General features: G+C 37.0%; 1 protein-coding gene across 4 annotated transcripts in view; it reads right to left on the bottom strand.

Moving 5' to 3' along the window:
• Positions 1–691: 691 nt before the first annotated feature.
• LOC107753966 (neuroligin-2-like) overlaps positions 692–19,089 on the bottom strand; it is a 179,349-nt gene continuing 160,951 nt past the window's right edge. For all 4 annotated transcript variants that reach the window (XM_016570262.1, XM_016570263.1, XM_016570261.1 and 1 more), the window contains 5 exons: positions 10,409–10,594; positions 7,816–8,081; positions 6,968–7,127; positions 5,933–6,299; positions 692–4,918 (listed from right to left, as the gene is read on the bottom strand). In XM_016570262.1, coding sequence (XP_016425748.1) covers positions 4,087–4,918; positions 5,933–6,299; positions 6,968–7,127; positions 7,816–8,081; positions 10,409–10,594 — 1,811 coding nt within the window. In that variant the 3' untranslated portion in view covers positions 692–4,086. The remainder of the gene's footprint in view (positions 4,919–5,932; positions 6,300–6,967; positions 7,128–7,815; positions 8,082–10,408; positions 10,595–19,089) is intronic.

Raw genomic sequence — 19,089 nt, 5'->3', positions numbered from 1 at the left:
ATCGCATTCCGGGCCCCCTCTCCCTCATAGGGCCCTTGGAATCGTCCTAACCTCCCCCCCCATTACGGCAACCCAGGTTATCTAGCTTACGATCTATACAGGTGTTCTTTGAATGTTCAGGGAAGCATATAGTTTTTAGACGAGACGAGTCTGAATCATTCATTCAATCAAACTGTTCAAAAACACTGATTCATTTTGGATTTTAAATAGACTTTAAATAGACTGAAACAAAGAACATGTCAGAACCTCTAGTAAATTACATATTTTGTTTAATGGCCTAGTATAAGATTTTTTTCAAATCACTAAAATAAAAATTTTTGTTCAGAATCTGTGGACTACATAAATAGTTTAACTCAATAAACAGTTTGATGTCTAGCTATGAATTTCTTTAATGATTATTATAATAAAGTTTTCCTAATAACCTTGCTTCTTATTTGCACACAAGTGAATCACCAGTGATGGATAGAACATGTTGATCTCCTGATAGTGTTGACAATTCTGTTAATGAAAGCAAGACTAATATTCACAGTAATGCTTGTTGGTCAAAGAGGACATTTCCATCAAAGTTGTTGGGAAATACACTTCAGGTATAGCAATTTATTGCAGTTAATCCAAGTATTACTTCCAATCAAATGAGTCACTTAAATGACTGGTAGTTTGATTAAAAGGAAACAGAGTCTGATGTCTGGCTATGAATTTCTTTAATGTTCCCCAGAGTCACAGCATACAGTGTGTAATAACTTCTAAATAAAGAGAAATATCATCACCTTAATTATATATTTTTACTTTACTTTTTAAAAAATCCATTATGTTTATTTTTCATCAAGTGTGGCGTTCTGATTCTGAGCATGTATAGTAAAACAGGGCAACAGGTGTAAATTTGCTTTAGGACCCAGTAAAAAGTGTTTATTTTCTTAGAGGAATAACATGTGCTTCATTTATTCAGTTTTCTTTAAACCATCAGACTTGACATATTGAGATCCTTGTGCGCTCTTTATGCCATCTTTAATTTGGCATTATTTCGCTAGATGCTTAATTCATTAAAAAATAATAAAATGTATACTTAAGTGTACAAATGTGACCATAAAACACTACTTTCCCCCTATTTTAGACGTTTCATGAAATCTCTACCACCTTTTGGTAAGAATTCAATGCTACAAGTTCATGGTAGATGAAAGACTTCTCATAACCTCCATGGTTTCCAGTGCTTCCTTTGCTTAAATAAACTGGACATTCCAGTCCATCTCCATATTAAAGATTTTTGTAAACTGGCAGATTTTGTATCTAAAATGACCAGCTAATCATACTTGTGCAGAAATATGACTAGCTGATGATTCAAGTGATATTGGTATGCTACATAATACACAATCTCTTTATGCTCAAATATAAGAGCAATACATCATCTCCATCCACAGATCTCAAAACTAAATGAAGCAGCAGAAAGTGAATTTAACAAATGAGATTCATCAATTTTGCTGGTGGCTGAATTAGAACTTGCACCTGTTGTCCTGGTCACAAAGTATTTCAGATTTCATTAAACCAGAAAAAAACAAAACATTAAACAAGTAACTGAATATTTACAAATATTTTCAGTTGATTCGTTCTTACACTTAAAAATGTACAGTTAATTTCTATTTATCCTTCTCTCACTGTACCCCTAACTGAATACCCAATGAATGGCTCGTAATGGATGTAGAGTCTTTATTCTGTATGTACCACAACATCACACTCTAGTGGTTGAGCGTACAAAAACAAACAAGAGAAATAACAAAAGAGTCTGAACTCATCTCTTAAAACAGTATTGATTATTAGAACTGAGGTTGTTTTGTACGTAGCTCTAGTCAACTCCTTATAGTTTGTTTAAAACGGAGTTCAGTTATACCTACAACCACACAAAAGTCCACAGATGGTACATATCCACAGGTCCAACCTACACTCTCGGATCTCCAGAATGTATCTGCAACTGAAGTGTGTTTATTGTCCAGTTGTTGTTGTTTTCAGTCCACACCGCAGAATAAAGTTCTGTTTTCATGGCATACTGAACCTCCAGTATGTTTGCTCAGCAATGCTTGTAAAGCCAAGCCGGTTCATGTTTTAGTACATTGAGCAGCATACTGGCATTGGTTCTTGCTCCATCATGATGGTCCTGGGCATCTCAGACTCAATACACTGGCAATCTGAGCCAACAGTGAGACATTTCCTGACTCAAACGGTCGTCCTCCCGTGACACACAGCAGTGGTAGAAAAATATGACTAACAAGGCATGAACAGAACATAAGTGATTGTGTTAATTCCGCAGTTACTGTCCAGTGATTCTGAGCCATTTGTTCTTTAACCTGAACATGTATTCTGGAGAAACAATGTGTAAGATCTGTCTACATATAGATCTGGTTTTCCGCAACCACTATTCGCTGTGCTTGTCATAACCAAAAAGGTCAGGTGTGTGGTGCAGATAGATGTGAGATCTGTAGAGATGTGGGTCAAACTGATATTATGAGGTGCTTCCAGCCTTTTCCTTTTTTAGCACAACATGCTACTATTTTGTATGTAAAATGGCCCAAAGCCAGGTATGTTTTTCTGAAGGAATGACAGAGGGCCACAGACGAAGGAATCTGCAAATTTTGTGTTATGAGAATTGAACTAACTCAGAAGTCTACTTTTCTCTCTCCTGTTGTGCCTCTCTGTCACATATTCTCTTACCTCACACATTCAAATTAACACAAATGTACAGGACACCTAGCTATTGCCTAGAAAACACACTCTTTATTTGTGCCCACGCACAAATACACAAAAAAGATGCTTATTAAACTTGGCTTAACTGAAAGAGCAAGGACAGAGATAGAACTAGAGAGGCCACAGAGAGAGAAAGATGGGCTGAGGTGTAAGAGCATCAACTGGAGTTGAAAAACAATGCGAATAAAAGCTGAATAATGGGCAGAGGCCCGTGAAAGAGATGCAAAGCTACATGTGCATTTGCTATTTGCTGTATTTATGCAACTGTCCGGACCACCACAGATAGCTCTGGTAGAGCCACTACATGGCTGATGGTCAAATAATAGCACCAACAACTGCATATGAATGTTAAAAATCATTTGAAAGAATATTGCCAATAGCTCTCTTTCTGGATGCGGTGGGAGGATACCGTCCTACAGAGTGGTCAGACTGAGGAGGATGTTACATTTGCTAATGCTGATGAAAACACCACTGGGGAGAAGGCTATTGTAGGCATTTTAAGCAAGCAAACTTAAAAAAATGCAAATAAGCTGTGGGAGTTTACAGCTCAGGGTCCTTCTTGGTGCTTTAAAATATTCCATGCATAGATCCCACCGAGCAATCCATGTAAATATATATTTATATCATTCTTTTATATATTTGTCTTTATATTTATACATACAAAAATCTTCCTAAGAAACAACACATAGCCAAGTCAAATATGTGTGATAAAATGACACAAACAGAGGAGGTTGGCACTTTTGATTTTGTCTTCTGTCAGACGCTGTCATTTTCTCTCATTCGCGGCGTCTCTTGTTACAAGGTATGATTTAATACTTGACACTATACTGCAGGTAAACACAACATATCCAGCTTCCGTCTTTTATCGAATGCCCCTATGATTCATGTAAAACATAATCCAAGGACACAGATCACATTCGGACAGAGAGGGATGGGCTGGTAATGGAATAACAAAGGAGACTGACAAAAAAGAATGGATGAAATCTGCACTCCGCCAATTTAGTGAAAGAAGAAAAGTGGGAAAATGTCATCATTTCCCCTCATGACATCAGATCAGCTTAGTCAATCACTGACGCCCCATTTCTTTACAAACAATGTGGAAAAACAAACAGCAAGTTATGAGTCACTGCCGACTGAATCTGTTGCTCACCGTAGAGTCTATAAACAGAGCTCCTCTAGTGTGTACAACTTCTACAAAACCTTTGATTGTGTCTATGAGAACGGCAACAGGATGCGCTGTCACTGCTCTAGGCAGCTGAACCGAGAGCATCTTAAGTTTAGGAGCTTGAAAAGGTGGACAGAGAGAGAAAACTGGATATGTATGAGAGCTAGTCCTCTCGTTTGGGGGCGCTACTATACGCGGGTGGTGGAGTGAGGGTGGGGTAAGGTGTTGTTGTGGCCGGTGGTTGTAGGGTAAGTGTTGAAGGCATGGAGGGGTTGCATGCCGGTGATGGTGCTAGGAATCATGGTGATAGTATTAGGGGTCATTAGTGGAACATCGTCGGGCGCCCGCCTCAGTGCCAACGTGTAGTCGGGTGGGCATGCGGGGCGTAAAATATCATGCGGTCGCAATGGCTCCATGTCGTTGTGGGCGTCGTGCTCCGAGTGCTTCATTTGCAGGGACATGATCTCTTCCTCTTGGCTGTGTGCTAAGTCATTAGCAGGTACGCCTCGTTGCGGGGATAAGCGGTGCCGTCGCATCTCGTGCTGTTTGTCGCGCTTGTAGTAAAGTGCGGCGAAGGCAAGGATGTTGAGGAAGAGGAGCGATGCGCCAACAGCTACCGTCACGCTCAGTTCCGTAGAGTAGTCCCGGGTGTCACCTGGGAAGGGAGGAAATCGAGGGGGCTCTGAGCCATCTGGGTCCAGTTCTGTAGGGAAGGTTGGGATGGGATGGCGTGTCGTACGGGGTCCCTGACCCTTCCAGATTGGGGTACGGGCGGTTCCTGGAGGCAGCCGGGTTGTGGCAGTGCTGAAGACCTCCTCGTGAAGGTTGTGGAGGTGAGGAACCAGTTCCAGCCAGAAGGCAACCTTATTTGCTCGGTAGTTGTCCCGGATGCGAGGCTTCAGGCCAATGTGGAGATACTGCTTGTCTTTAGAGTTGAACTTGGTCCAGATCACTTCCTCAAAGCGGTTGGGCTTGGTGTGGATGAACTTGGTGTCCTGAGGAACAGGCAGGTTGGGATCCCTAGAGAAAACAGATATCTTGTGTCAAAAGGGTATTTTAATGAATTCCACACCAAGGTTGTGAGCCACTCAGAAATTGAGAAGCCTTTTTAAATTCTCGAAACAGGAATCAAATTGGAATTCAAAACAGGATATAGAACTGCAATTTGAATTTGGGCCAGGTGATAATTGATATTTATTGGGGGAAAAAAAATCACAACATCGATAATAAACTTTTGAGAAATTTTCAATATTTAGGCAACATCTAGACAATGTGGAACACTGAAACTCAAGGTCTTCTTGGCAAGCTGCCAAGATAAAGGTTTGGTTTACCCTGAATGTTTTGACAGAAATATTTTATTATTGTATAATAAAATGTACCTCTCAAAGTATTATTATTATTATTATTATTATTATTATTATTATATGAATATGATTTTAATGAATATTATACAACCAAGATATTTTTTCAACTATGTTTTAATTAATACTGCATACAAATTCTGTTGTGCAGCACCTTATTTTACCCAAAATAAAAATGCAATGTGTTGTTGTAAATTAATTGTTATATTTCCACTTGATTACAGTTTTGAAGGACTGATTGAATTGGTAAAGTTTTCTGAATTCATTTTATTAGACACCATTTTTAATGAAAAATATGTATTCATTTATAAAAAACAGAATCCAGAAAAATAAAACTTAAAACATAAAAAAAATAAAACATCTTATTTGTTTACATTCATTTTCAAGGTCTAACAAACATGCGGAATTTCCTTCCCTATTAATTGTATGAAATTAATATCATGATATATATCAACACTGAATGATATGGAAAAAAAATGTCATGATAATATCTTTCGCCATATCATCCAGACCCAATTTTAATGTCAGGAAATAAAACGTTTTTAGAATTAATTTTAATGTAATTTCAAACAAATGTGTTATGCCTGTAATTTAGCTATTTAAAGAAAGAAAGAAAGAAAGAAAGAAAGAAAGAAAGAAAAAGAAAGAGAATATTTTGCATATTCAGACCCACCCGGTCTTGGCAAAGTTGGTCCAGTATGTCATCACCACAGCGCTAAGCATGACATCATTTTTGGAAAAGTTGCAAGGGAAGAGGTCTGTTGCTCCAATCATGGGCACACCAAAAACATATGGTATCTCATCTCCGTGTGCAGCGTCTGCCCATTCGGGTCGAGTCTCTGTTTGGCAGTGGTGATAGAAGGTGTAGAAATAGACGGGAGACTGGTACTCTGCATGGAGCTTGGCAGTAGCGACGGCTGGCGCCACCCACTGGTGATCAGTGAATAATGCCAGGAGAGTCTTGCGCCGCATTTCCCCATTTTCTCGGTCTGCCCAGTCTGTGTACATGAACTTAATAGTCTCCCTCAGGATGTCTTTACCTACAAAAAGATAGAGAATAATTACAGTAAAGAAAGAGCAGACAAGAAAACGAGTGGGAGGAAAGTGACTGAGCATTTGAACATTTGAGCAATTGTATTTGAGTGTGTGTATGAATACGTTTGTCTAAAAAACGTGGAGAAAATTCGCCCATGAATGCATGCTATTTGTAAAAATAACAATATATATATGATAGCTCACATCCATAGGACATTAAATACCAGGTATAAAATATCCACATCACAGGTCACATAAAATAGCATGCTGATGGATATTGCTTGTCTTTTATCGTCCTCTGGCGGAAAAAGTTAACAACAGCACCTAATCAAGAGTAAGCGGAATACCTAGTACCAATTTTATTGCTGTACTCAGCATTGCGCCTCATTAAAAGTCAGAATGATGTTTACCCAACCAGACTTGAGTCTTCACTAGGCAAAATAAACATAAGAACTACAAGGACTGCTCTGCATTAAACCTGTATTCAGAAGCTTTAATTTCACGATTTAATCTAAACATCCATTTTTTTCACCCTGATAAAACTGACAAACTCTGGCACAATTTAATATGAAATATGCTGATATAGAAACCTTAGTGTTTACTTTTTAATGATAATTGTAAAACAGGCAAGAAAAATAAAAGTCAAATAAAAAAAGGGGACTTAAGATCTTACCTTTAGGATATCCATAGAGGTTATCCACAAAGTTGGAGATGGTGTAGTCAAAAGCTGCAGCGGAAATCCCTTCTTCACTCTCAGTGCCCCCATCATCCACAAACTTCAGCCCCTCCCCTTGATTTACACCAATCAGAAGATCGTAGTTCAAGAACTCCCCCTAGTGGAGAAAGAATTTAACATTCTCAGACAAACTTATTGCAAGTAACCAGCAGGTAAAAGCAGTCATTTGTTGATTTCTTACATATATGGCATTCTTCAACCTAGGTTCCCTAGAATTATTCTAAAGAAAAACTGAATTCATAAAAGGTGTTAACATCAGGGCAATTTTACGTTGCACTTTTTTTTTCATCTTAAAAAAATACCTTTTTCTGAGATCTGAAATTCCAGAGATTTTTAAATTAATAAAAATTCCACCTGTAAACACCCAATTATTTTGGTCTTTATTAATATTTTTAATAAATGATAAGTGAAAATGTAAAGATTATAAATGTCATTCATAAAAAAAATATATATATATTTAAGAATTTACTGACCTTAATTGAAGAATCACACGCATATCTGACATTGTTATATAACATGATGGCATATCATTGCATATCAAAAGTAAATGGTGTCATTTTCATGGAACATTCAGTCTGCATTTACAAAAGTAGGTCTGATCAAGCTTTATTCAAAATCCTGTGCTTGAAGCCTCACTAAGATTTGGTTTAAAAGGTAGTTTGGATGGTTTACTGGACATAGTTTAAACCTAATCCTTGGCTTGGAAATGTTTGATAGACTACGTTGAATTTAAACGAACATAAGTCTTGGAATCCATCTTCACAAATAACAGTAATCAAAATCACCTGCTGCATCAGGATCTCGGGGTCATCTGGCACAACATCTCCGTCCACCACAGGTCCAAATGCAATATGGTAGCGGGCCGGCTGGATGTCCTGATCCACCAACTCTCTGAAATTTTTCTTGCGGAGACAGTCCACCAGGTCTGCGGTCTCCCCATATGTGCATCCCACTTTACGGGCCAGAATCTTAGTGTACTTCAAGGGCTGGTAGCTAATGGACCAGCTGGAGATGGCTGAACCACTCTGAGCAATGGCTCTCTGAAACAGGCCTGGGACGGGAGGGAGCAATAACAAGCTGTTAACTACACAGAAGGAAACCTGCATACATGATAATAACATAACATACCTGGTTTATACATATAAGGGTAGTTGACGCATAACATGTCATGGATCTAATATATATATTAGAAAGTGCCCTCTAACTGGTCACCATCAGTTTTTCATAAATTATCAATGGTTTAAAATGGTTTTCATCATTTCCAGTAGTCCTGAGGTGTGACAAATTAATTTTTAAGCACACATACCTCATAATAGTTTCAAAATAATATGAGGTCATAAAATCTTAATGTATATTAATTAGCAAAATGCTGTTTAAAACAATTTTAAAAGTCTTAAAAGAGTTTAGCATGTCACACTGCAGGACATTTTCAATTCTCAATTTTCCAGAAGTAGCCATTTAACTGTGATATGAAAGTATACTGTAGTATGGTTATTTAAATGTTATGTTATATATTTAGTATATCCGGGGCTTGTTAATTGGATGTAATTACTGTCAGTTCCAGTAGCGCTTAACACAGTGTCAGATGGAATTGCATCAATGAAAAAGCAGAACAGAGGAAAATTAGGATTTGATTTGGCACAAACTCCATTTTTCAGTGATTATTGAGATAACATTGTACTAATTCCATCTTGCATTGAAATAATAACAGTAAATCTATTATTCTCTTGTAGCCTTTTCATTTACAAACACTTTACAAACAAAGCAGAAACATATTACCGAAGGGCTCGTCTTTTCCTTGTTCTGCCCTCCTTCCTCTCTTTCAGTCTTTTTAATTATTGAAGATCATGTTACCTTTCCCAGGGAAATCAATAAGGGGCTACTGTAGCTTTGTCTCTGCTAACACGCCTGTGCATTTCTCTTTACCTAGCTTGTCCAAACAATTACACAAACAGACATCAAGCGTAACGTTAGTTCTGGCAGGTCACATGAGTCACGCTTGCATCAGCTGATGATCCACGTCTACCTATAGGAATACGACGCCTATCGTGGCATTCCTATATAAGGTCTATTCAGTATTATTCAGCAGCTTTATCGCTTGCTCAGGAACAAATTACCCTCCCCCATGCCCAACTCCTCCTTTCATCACAGTCAGGACTTGGCTGTCTGATATTCCTCATTGAATCAGACTCCTTTTATCTTGAATAATGTCGTTACACTAAAATGTCATTAAGAACATTAATGATATCTGCATTTGTTTCTGTTCTGTTTACACAAAGGGGGTTATTGCTATATTGCTATTTATAATTTATTGTCTATTCTCTTTATTATTAGTGTTTTTATTACCTTAAATTATATGTATGTCTGCACTATGTTGGTACATTCTGTACTGGAAGCTCCTGACACCAAGATGAATTCCTTGTGTGTGTAAACACACTTGGCAATAAAAATCTTTCTGATTCCAAATCTGATTCTGATTTTGCTGCTCTCCCTGCTCATTCATGACAGGCTGCATGGATGGGCAGGGAGTTTTTGCCCAGAACAGAACTATAGTGCCAATCCAAACTGTATGCTAAGTGTCAATCATCTTCGATGATAGTGGTCCTAACAGAAATTTAGTTAAGCGGTGCTCAAAAACTCACTTTGTTGTTTTTTTTTTCTTTGCTCCACTTGAGTGAACGTTATCCACTTACTTAACCTGAAAGGGATAGTCCACCCAAAAATGAAAATTCATAACTTACTCACCCCGATGTCATTCCAAATATGTATGCATTTTTTACCTAGACACCACAAGAAGATATTTTGCAGAATGATAACCAAACAGTTTTGATCCCCTTTGACTTCACTTTATTTTTTGTCCATACAATGGATGTCAGTGAGACTGAAAGTGTTCAGTAACTAACATTTTTCAGAATATGTTCTTTTGTGTTCCACAAAAGTCATACAGGTTTGGAACGACATGAGAGTGAGGAAATGATGACAGAATTTTCATTTTTAGGTGGACTATCCCTTTAACACTTACCTACAAACCTTTATTTGTTTATCTGTTCCTGTTTCCGTTGACTTGGGCTCTTTACAGGGAAATAACATGATTGGTTTCTCCAGAGTAACAACTGTCATGACTTACCTAGTGTGATTGACAGCTGAGGGCTGTAGGACTGATGTTAGGGGAGGATGACAGTGATGACGAAGATGGTGCGGGTAAAGGTGGACTTTTTTGACGAGCAATGCAACAAAACAGAGTTGGACAGGATGGTGAGACATTTTGTGAGGTAACACGCACGCACACAGCATTAATAATGAGATGGAAACCTGTGCAGGGATAGTATTAGTCTGTTAAAGCATTAACACATGGACAAACACATGCATTTGTCTTACCCTCAGAGTGGTGGGACAGGATGAGTAGGTTGACACAAGATGCTCCAGCCCCAGAGCCAAAGATAGTGATCCGTTCAGGGTCGCCACTGAAGTGTCCAATATTCTCATTCAGCCAACGCAAGGCCAGGATTTGATCCAACAGGCCATAGTTCCCTTTAGCAGACTGATCTCCTGTGCTAAGAAAACCTGCAGTAAAGTAGAGGAGAAATGGAAGAAAGGGGGAAAGGAAAAATACAGACAGATTCGTTAATGGAAAGCAGTATTATGAATTGTTTTTGGTCATTGAAATACAGCTGATATAAAATAAAATATAAATATTAGATGAAAATTAGAAATGTTTCCTTGCTAATGACTGCTATAAGTTAAAGTACTAAAATACTAAAACTAAAACAAATAAATTATATAAATAATAAATGAGAAAAAAAAAACTAAAATGTAATGTAACTTTTAAAAATAATTTTTCAAATTTAAAAATACTATAGCATATAAAAATACTAAAATAACTGAAAGAGATTGCAATAATGCCATCAGTTAGCATTGTTTAGCAAGTTAACTGCTGAACAGTGAGAGAAGACAGTAGGCACTGTAAAGAAGACCTTTCAACATCTCTTTAATTACAATCGATTGGCACAAAAAAACATACACCATTAAACACAATCCATTACTTCATAAATACATATTCTTATAAATAAAATTATTTAAAACTAATAAAAACAGCTTCTTTTATAACAATATAATCACAACCTCCCTCTTCAGTGGGTTGACAAAATATTTCCAACACCCCATAAAAAAAAGAAAGATTCAGTATCATTCACCAATTCATAATACTTATACTCCATAACCAGCCTACTTTTTACCAGAGCTCTGAACATGTTCAAAGGATCGGCATCACTGTTAAGCAGCATTTTGCTCTTTCTTGTCAGCCAAATTGCCATTTTTGCCTTACCAAATAAAAAATTCATCAAAACTATTTTACTCTTGTTTGAGGCGCTATATTTTGGTCCAAAAATAAAGAAACTATTTGTAAAAATAAAACCAAGATTATTGCTCAAGTCTCTTAACACACCAAGAATTCCTAATAACCTTGAACATCCAATGAATATATGAAATACTGTTTCTGAAAGACCACAAAACAAACACTCTTCTCCTTGCAAAGCATTTAGATGAGCTTTATAACGGTTTGTTGCCAAAATCCAATGAGAAATCCGCCATTGCAAATCCCCACTTCGTTTTTCAATTGGTTTCTTATACAATGACCTCCAACATCCTTTTGGAGTAGTACCTAATTCAACAAAATTAGTCCATTTGGTCTCTGGAAGATCTTTCAATGCTCTTAAATTTAGATATTTGACACAAACAAGATAAAGTGACTTCTTAGATATAGTGACAAAGAGGCCAAGTTCAGGTGTTGTAAAAGAAAGTAATCTTCCATCAACCTCCTGCCAATCTCCTACATTTACACCCACACTGGTGCTAGGGAATACATTCTTAACTATCTCTTCTTGCAATGGTATTACAGGAAAAGACTCCTGAATCTCAGATAATAATTTTTCAACAGTCCGAACAGAATGGATACCAATCTTCATGGCCAGATTTTCTGAAGAAATCCATTTCAGATAATAATTTTTCAACAGTCCGAACAGAATGGATACCAATCTTCATGGCCAGATTTTCTGCAGAAATCCATTGATCCCTTGACCTAAGATGACAGATTTTGCATATTCCTGCTCTAACCAGGCTTGTGCAGACACCCTTAGATTTTAAAATCACACTAGATAAAAGAGGATTACAAATTAAAGGTTCTTCAAGAACCCACTCATGGGTTATCTCAGACTGCTGTCTTTTAACAGTAAATATTTGCCATGCATTTAATACTGATGCGTAAAAAGAAGGGAGTCCATCAAAATCCACTTCCTTCAAATTCATAAAAAATAGGTGTCTATCCAAGTTCATCCGCCCCACTCTATTTAATAAAACACAAGCTATTTCTGTCCAGTTCTGAGACTGGTGATAGAGGAGTCTTTGTGCAGTCTGCAGTCTAAATGCAGCTACTTTGGACTTAATGTCCATAAGACCTGGGCCTCCTTCACTGATCCCTTGACCTAAGATGACAGATTTTGCATATTCCTGCTCTAACCAGGCTTGTGCAGACACCCTTAGATTTTAAAATCACACTAGATAAAAGAGGATTACAAATTAAAGGTTCTTCAAGAACCCACTCATGGGTTATCTCAGACTGCTGTCTTTTAACAGTAAATATTTGCCATACATTTAATACTGATGCATAAAAAGAAGGGAGTCCATTAAAATCCACTTCCTTCAAATTCATTAAAAAGAGGTGTCTATCCAAGTTCATCCGCCCCACTCTATTTAATAAAACACAAGCTATTTCTGTCCAGTTCTGAGACTGGTGATAGAGGAGTCTTTGTGCAGTCTGCAGTCTAAATGCAGCTACTTTGGACTTAATGTCCATAAGACCTTGGCCTCCTTCACTTAACTGCAGATACAATACTGACTCTCTTAGCCAATGTTGTCCATTCCAAAAAAAATTAACAAACACTTTTTGAATTTCCCTAAAGAATTCATCTGGTGGGTTCAACACAATTAGTTTATGCCATAGGACAGAGGCGGCAAGATTATTTATAACCAACACTCTTCCTCTATAAGATAATTGAGGTAAAATCCAGTTCCATTTTGATAATCTATTGCAAATTTTATCTTTTACACCTTCCCAGTTTTTCCTTTGATACACTTCTGAACCTAAAAAGATGCCCAAAAACTTAAAACCATCTTTTCCCCACTTTACAGTTCCAGAAATAAAATAACAGGTAAAGGCATTGCTCTTTTGCATTGATCATTACACCAAAATGCTTCTGTTTTACTCCAGTTCAATTTTGCAGACGATGCTTTCTCATATAAAGAGATACTGTAATTAACAATATCAATATCTCTTTGATCTTTCACAATTACAGTAATATCATCTGCATATGCTGTTAACTTAAACGCATTGCAGTTCCCATCAACCTTTAAACCAGACAGATCTTTTCTTAATAGAGACAGGAGTGGCTCCACTGCTAAAGCATATAACTGTCCAGACAGTGGGCATCCTTGTCTTATACCTTTAAGTAATCTTATTGGTTTACTTAACCCATCACCTATTTTTAAAATACAAGAGGCATTCATGTATAAGAGTTTGATCCAAGAAATAAAAACATATCCAAACCCAAAAGCACTCATTGTTTCAAACAGAAAACCATGGTCGACTCTGTCAAAAGCTTTTTCCTGATCCAAGAGCAAAAAGCTAACATTCACTTCATATAGTTTGGAGTAATCTAAAATGTCTCTGATCATAAAAATGTTATCATAAATTGTTCTTTCTGGAATGCACTGTAAAGAAGAGAAGAAGAAAGTAAGAAAAATAGTGGACTGAAAAAAAACAAAACAAAACAAAAAACATAAAATACATTTGATTTGGCAGTTAACCACTGATCTTATTTAGTCAAATGTCTGATAACAGCAGGGTAAGAATGAAAGTGAGAACTTTAGATAGCAGAGAGAGAGAGAGAGAGAGAGAGAGAGAGAGAGGGATGGCTGAGACAGGGTGAGTGAGTGGATGCTCTAATTTGGAAAAACTGTTTAATCTGCCTCCAAGTCACCAGGAACTTTACTGATCAAAGTCTGACACACACACACACACACACACACACACACACAATGGTTTCCATGTTTTATGGGGACATTCCATAGGTGTAATGGTTTTTATACAAACTGTATTTTCTATCCCCTTATTCTAAACTTACCCCTAAACCTATTCCTCACACAAAATATTTAGCAGCATTTTTATTAATAGTTAGTAAGGTAGATGTTAAGTTTAAATATTGGGTAGGATGGAATTAGGATATGTGCAGGATATGTGCTTTACAAGTACTAATAAACAGCCAGTATGCATGCTAATAAGCAACTAGTTAAAGGGGTCATATGGTGCGATTTCAAGTTTTCCTTTCTCTTTGGAGTGTTACAAGCTCTTGGTGCATAAAGAAGATCTGTAAAGTTGCAAAGACTGAAGTCTCAAATCCAAAGAGATTGCTTGTCAAAGGAGGGGGCTTTGTTGAAAACTACGTGTTTGAGAGAGGCGGAGCATAGCGGACCTACAATAGTGTACAGTATTTGAAAACTAATGTGTTTTTTGAACATTAAAGAATGTCAACATATTCTGTTACACCAAATACACAAAATAATGATCTTTAAAATAGCATCATATGACCCCTTTAATAGTGAGAATTGGTCCCTATTCTAAAGTGTTACCAGATTTTCAAAAAACAGCTTAGCTGTTTTCCTAATGGGGACGAAAAAATAAATTTTTTTTACTGGTATTACTATCCCTGTTGGGACATTTCATCCCCATAACATCGTGAATACCAGGTACACACACACACACTTCACCATGTTTTTCATTATAGAGGGGCGTTACAAGTAGACGTTTATGTTTTCAGGACCGATTAAATGAAAGTGAATCTGTCAAACAGTTTTCCTTCAACCACAAACACACTTCTTTAATCTGTTCGCAACCATTAAATACATTCTGCCACACGCAGAATGAATTTCTCTGCAAATCATTCATAAATTCATTAATATGCTAAATTTGGGCAATTCATAGAAAACGTCTCAGGTTACTTGTGTAACCATGGTTCCCTGAGGGGAACGAGACACTGCGTCCTCTAGGGGTCGCTATGGGGAACGCCTCGTCGTGACCCGTGTCTGAAGCCTACATTGAAAAAACACCAACTTGTTTGGCCGGCGACAGCCATGACGTCACTACCGTCGCGACTAGTACAAGAATGATGTGCGCTACCGGCGCCTATTTTGTACTAGTCGCGACAGTAGTGACGTCATGGCTGTCGCCGGCCAAACAAGTTGGTGTTTTTTCAATGTAGGCTTCAGACACGGGTCACGACGAGGCGTTCCCCATAGCGACCCCTAGAGGACGCAGTTCGAAGTTCCACGAAAGGGAACTGGTTTTACGTATGATTTACACAGAATTTTATTCTGCTTGTGTTTCATTAAAACAGGTTCTTGAAATGTATGCCTTAGAAACAATTCTTCATGTCGATTTTTCATGTCGATTTTTATTGAAAGCATAAGAGGCGAATTCACTAAAAGCTGTGTTAGTTTAGCATGCGTATGATCATTGCTTGATTTGCATAACTCAAACAGCACAATGAAATAAATGGTGCTAACAGCGGCAAACGATTCATTCTTAGAGAATTGCTCCCAAAGTGAACCATTATTATGACAGTTTTTAATCAATTCCAACCCCTCTATACACTATTAGCATGCAGTCCACACACAGAATGCAGAGAGAGATATTTGAATTATTCCTCAAAGAGCATCAAAATAGACTGTGCAAAAACGTCACATCAAAGAGCGTCAGTTATGGAAATTAGATTATCTGTGGCTGTTTAGATTTATTACATCACCTTTAGTAGATCTCTCACAGCAGTCAAATGATTTGCTAGTACAATGCAACCTCTTGGTCAAACATGTCAGTTGGCCTCAAAATCTCCTTGTGAACCTTAAAATAACAGTTAAATAGTTTTTTGGCCTGAGCTTTGTGAGCAGCCATTAAAACCACCATGGTCATTACTGAGATTTCACCCCCTAACATTTTCTGCTTTAGATTTATCTTCATTATCATTATTTCTATGCTCTGTCAGCCACATTATCCTGTTCAAACGTGTGGGTACGCCTCTGTAAAATTGTCTTTAAAAGAATCCTCAACAGAAATTTGGACTGGAAAATAAAGTCCCACTTTTCTGATTAGCTTCTGTGGCTGTGTGTGTGTGTCTGTGTGTATATGTGCACAATGCCTGTTGAACTGCATTGAAGACCTTAGGTGACATTTCCTATAATGGCTTTAAAGAGATCATTTGCATTTGCAATACAGCACAACCAATTATTTTATATCATCATAATATTAAATTATACCCATTCTGACATTTGACATTTTTGGATCATTTTCTAAATGCCTGGATTTGAACAGAACAAACAACTTTATACAATGTCTGTATAAAGTGTGCAAGTATTTCAGCTCTGGAAACCAATGAATAGGAAACCAACAGATCAAACTGATGGGTCATTCCTACAGTAATGTACATTTTCAAGTTATCATCAGTTATATGTCTCAACTAGGGATGCATATCGGGCCCGATACTGGTCTCCTGTACTCGTACTCGTACTCGTTAAAATGCCCCGGAAAGTTTGTAGTTCGGTCGGATATGTCAAAAACAAGTAAGTAAAACAATGCACAAGTTACTTAACGGTAGGGAGAGAGAGAGAGCGAGCAAGAGAGAGAGAGAGAGAGCGTGCGTGCGCAATTCTGTTGTGTGATCTTTGATGTTCACTCACTTAGCACACGCACGTTATCAAGATGAATTTGTTCTGACACCGTTTAACTCTGAGTTCTTGTCATATTTTATTACCATTTTCTAAACTATAGCGAATAAACTGTGATAATGTGAGAAATGTTGAAGGTGTCTGAATAAATTTTGGTTTGATTGTATCTATTTGATAAATGAAGTTAACCAACTAACATTATACATACCCTTTTGGTTTCTGTATCCAATATTTAAAAAATTTACAAATGCAATAAAAATATCGGTACTCGGTATCGGCAAGTACCAAAAATAAAAGTATCGGTATCGGGCGAGTACTGGAAAAAGTGGTATCTGTGCATCCCTAGTCTCAACATAGTGGATAAAACAGTAAACACAATTTCTAAAGATGGAAATCACACTAGTTAAATTTCTCAGAATATCACAACTAAGGGAGCATGGGGTGAATTTTAAATCATTATAGTACTTTGAGCAGATGTTGCTGTGTTTGCCATGTCCCCGGGTGCTACAATATGAAACTTCTGACATGGAAAATCAGGCAATATATCAAAAAATATTCCATGTGTTTCTTCATTTTTTCCCTTTCCCTAATTGTTTCAAACAAAACATGCTTTCTTGGGCATTTAAATTTAGTCAATAATTTTCTCACTTAATATCACTTTCCATCCTGTTAAGTCTTTTGTAATTTCTCTTTATGTAAGCCAGTTGCTTAATGACATCATCCTTCAGGAAGTGACAATATAATTTCAGGTGGTAAAACAACAGCATAAACGTGATGTTTTGAGGCAATAGCTGGTTTATTTCATGCTTAAACATTTCATTTTGTTTTATATAACTACAGATATCACTAATGACAACAGCCACATGTGACCTGTTCTGGCAAAATGAGTCGCGATGAGCAAATTTAGAAAATTAGTTCTTTTTCACATTTTCTATTTTCACAATCTCTATTAAAAAAACCTTCAAAATGATGCATGATTTGTTGGAATCGACCGAAAAATGACTAAGCTACACCCGTCTGAAGTCGATAGAGTCAGCAAAGTCAATTTTGCGAAAAATCGAGTTAAAGTTTTCTGAAGGTTTCAAAGCAAAATCAAATAGCAACATTGCATCTTTTCCTCCACTTATTTTCTTAATAATAATTAATTACTATATTAGTAATCACAATATAGATATTTTCTATTTTATCTTTGTTATTAATAATTAGAACAAAGATGCAAATAAACAATAGAACAAATATAAGAGAAAAAAAACTAATTAAATAGTACATTACTTTTTTTTATCATCTACATCTAAATAGAAGCACTCAAGAACGAAAAACAAATAGGCTAATCAAATGTAAAATGTATTTAGTGTATACACTACAAATGAACTGATTATTAAAACTACAGAAACAGTTCAATCAAGAGCAGTGAGTGATTCCCTCTTTTCTTTTATTATTTGTTTAACATTAATGAGACAGACAACCTATATATTAAGACCTACTGTAATGTACGGATCGAATATAATGTTACAGATCAGATGTTTTTCCCCAACAGTGAACCAAATGTTCACTTAAGACATAACAGGTTATGTTTGCGTGAATACTCGTCAAGACAGATATATTGAAATACTGTAATTCTGTGCATATGCTGGAATGCTGTGCTTTAAAACTATACCAAACTTGTGGTGAGGGGAAGCACCAGTCGTCAAGAAGCGAGCAGAGAACAAGGTACACCTCTCAGAAAACATACAAATTAAGATAATTTTAGACTAACTAAAGGGCTTTATGAAAACCTCAAAATTGACTTTTGACTGTAGTAATGAATAAAGTGGCTGAGCTTAGCCAGGGCACATTTCTGAAAGTTTGGTATAGCCTTTTACAGAAATTCCTCGTTGAATAACAACACAAGCATATTCAAGTTACAGAGTTTTAAAGGCACTGCATAACAGGAATGACCCAGATGGTTGCCCACCTGTGTGGCATCATTTGACTGACTCCACATTTTGGTGCTATAAATGGCAACAATGTGCCTAAAAATATATAGGCCTATATATAGCAAATTTGAGCTCATGCAATATTAAATAACTTGAACATCAGTAGTAATGCACTGCTGCTTTTTGAATACATGAATGCTTAGTGACGACATACTGTGTGCTAGTGGGTGTTTATATGTATGTGTGTGTGTGTGTGTGGTTGCTCACAGTTCTCTGGTGTGATTCCCACTGTGCTTGCAGGGACAAGACTGAGAAAGCCACACACACACACACACACACACACACACACACACACACACACACACACTGTAC

The sequence above is a fragment of the Sinocyclocheilus rhinocerous genome, unplaced genomic scaffold (genome assembly GCF_001515625.1).
Source record: "Sinocyclocheilus rhinocerous isolate Xijiao unplaced genomic scaffold, SAMN03320098_v1.1 scaffold831, whole genome shotgun sequence".
Classification (NCBI taxonomy): domain Eukaryota; kingdom Metazoa; phylum Chordata; class Actinopteri; order Cypriniformes; family Cyprinidae; genus Sinocyclocheilus; species Sinocyclocheilus rhinocerous.
The sequence above is the reverse complement of the archived record's forward strand: the minus strand, read 5'-3'. Positions and strand labels throughout refer to the sequence as shown.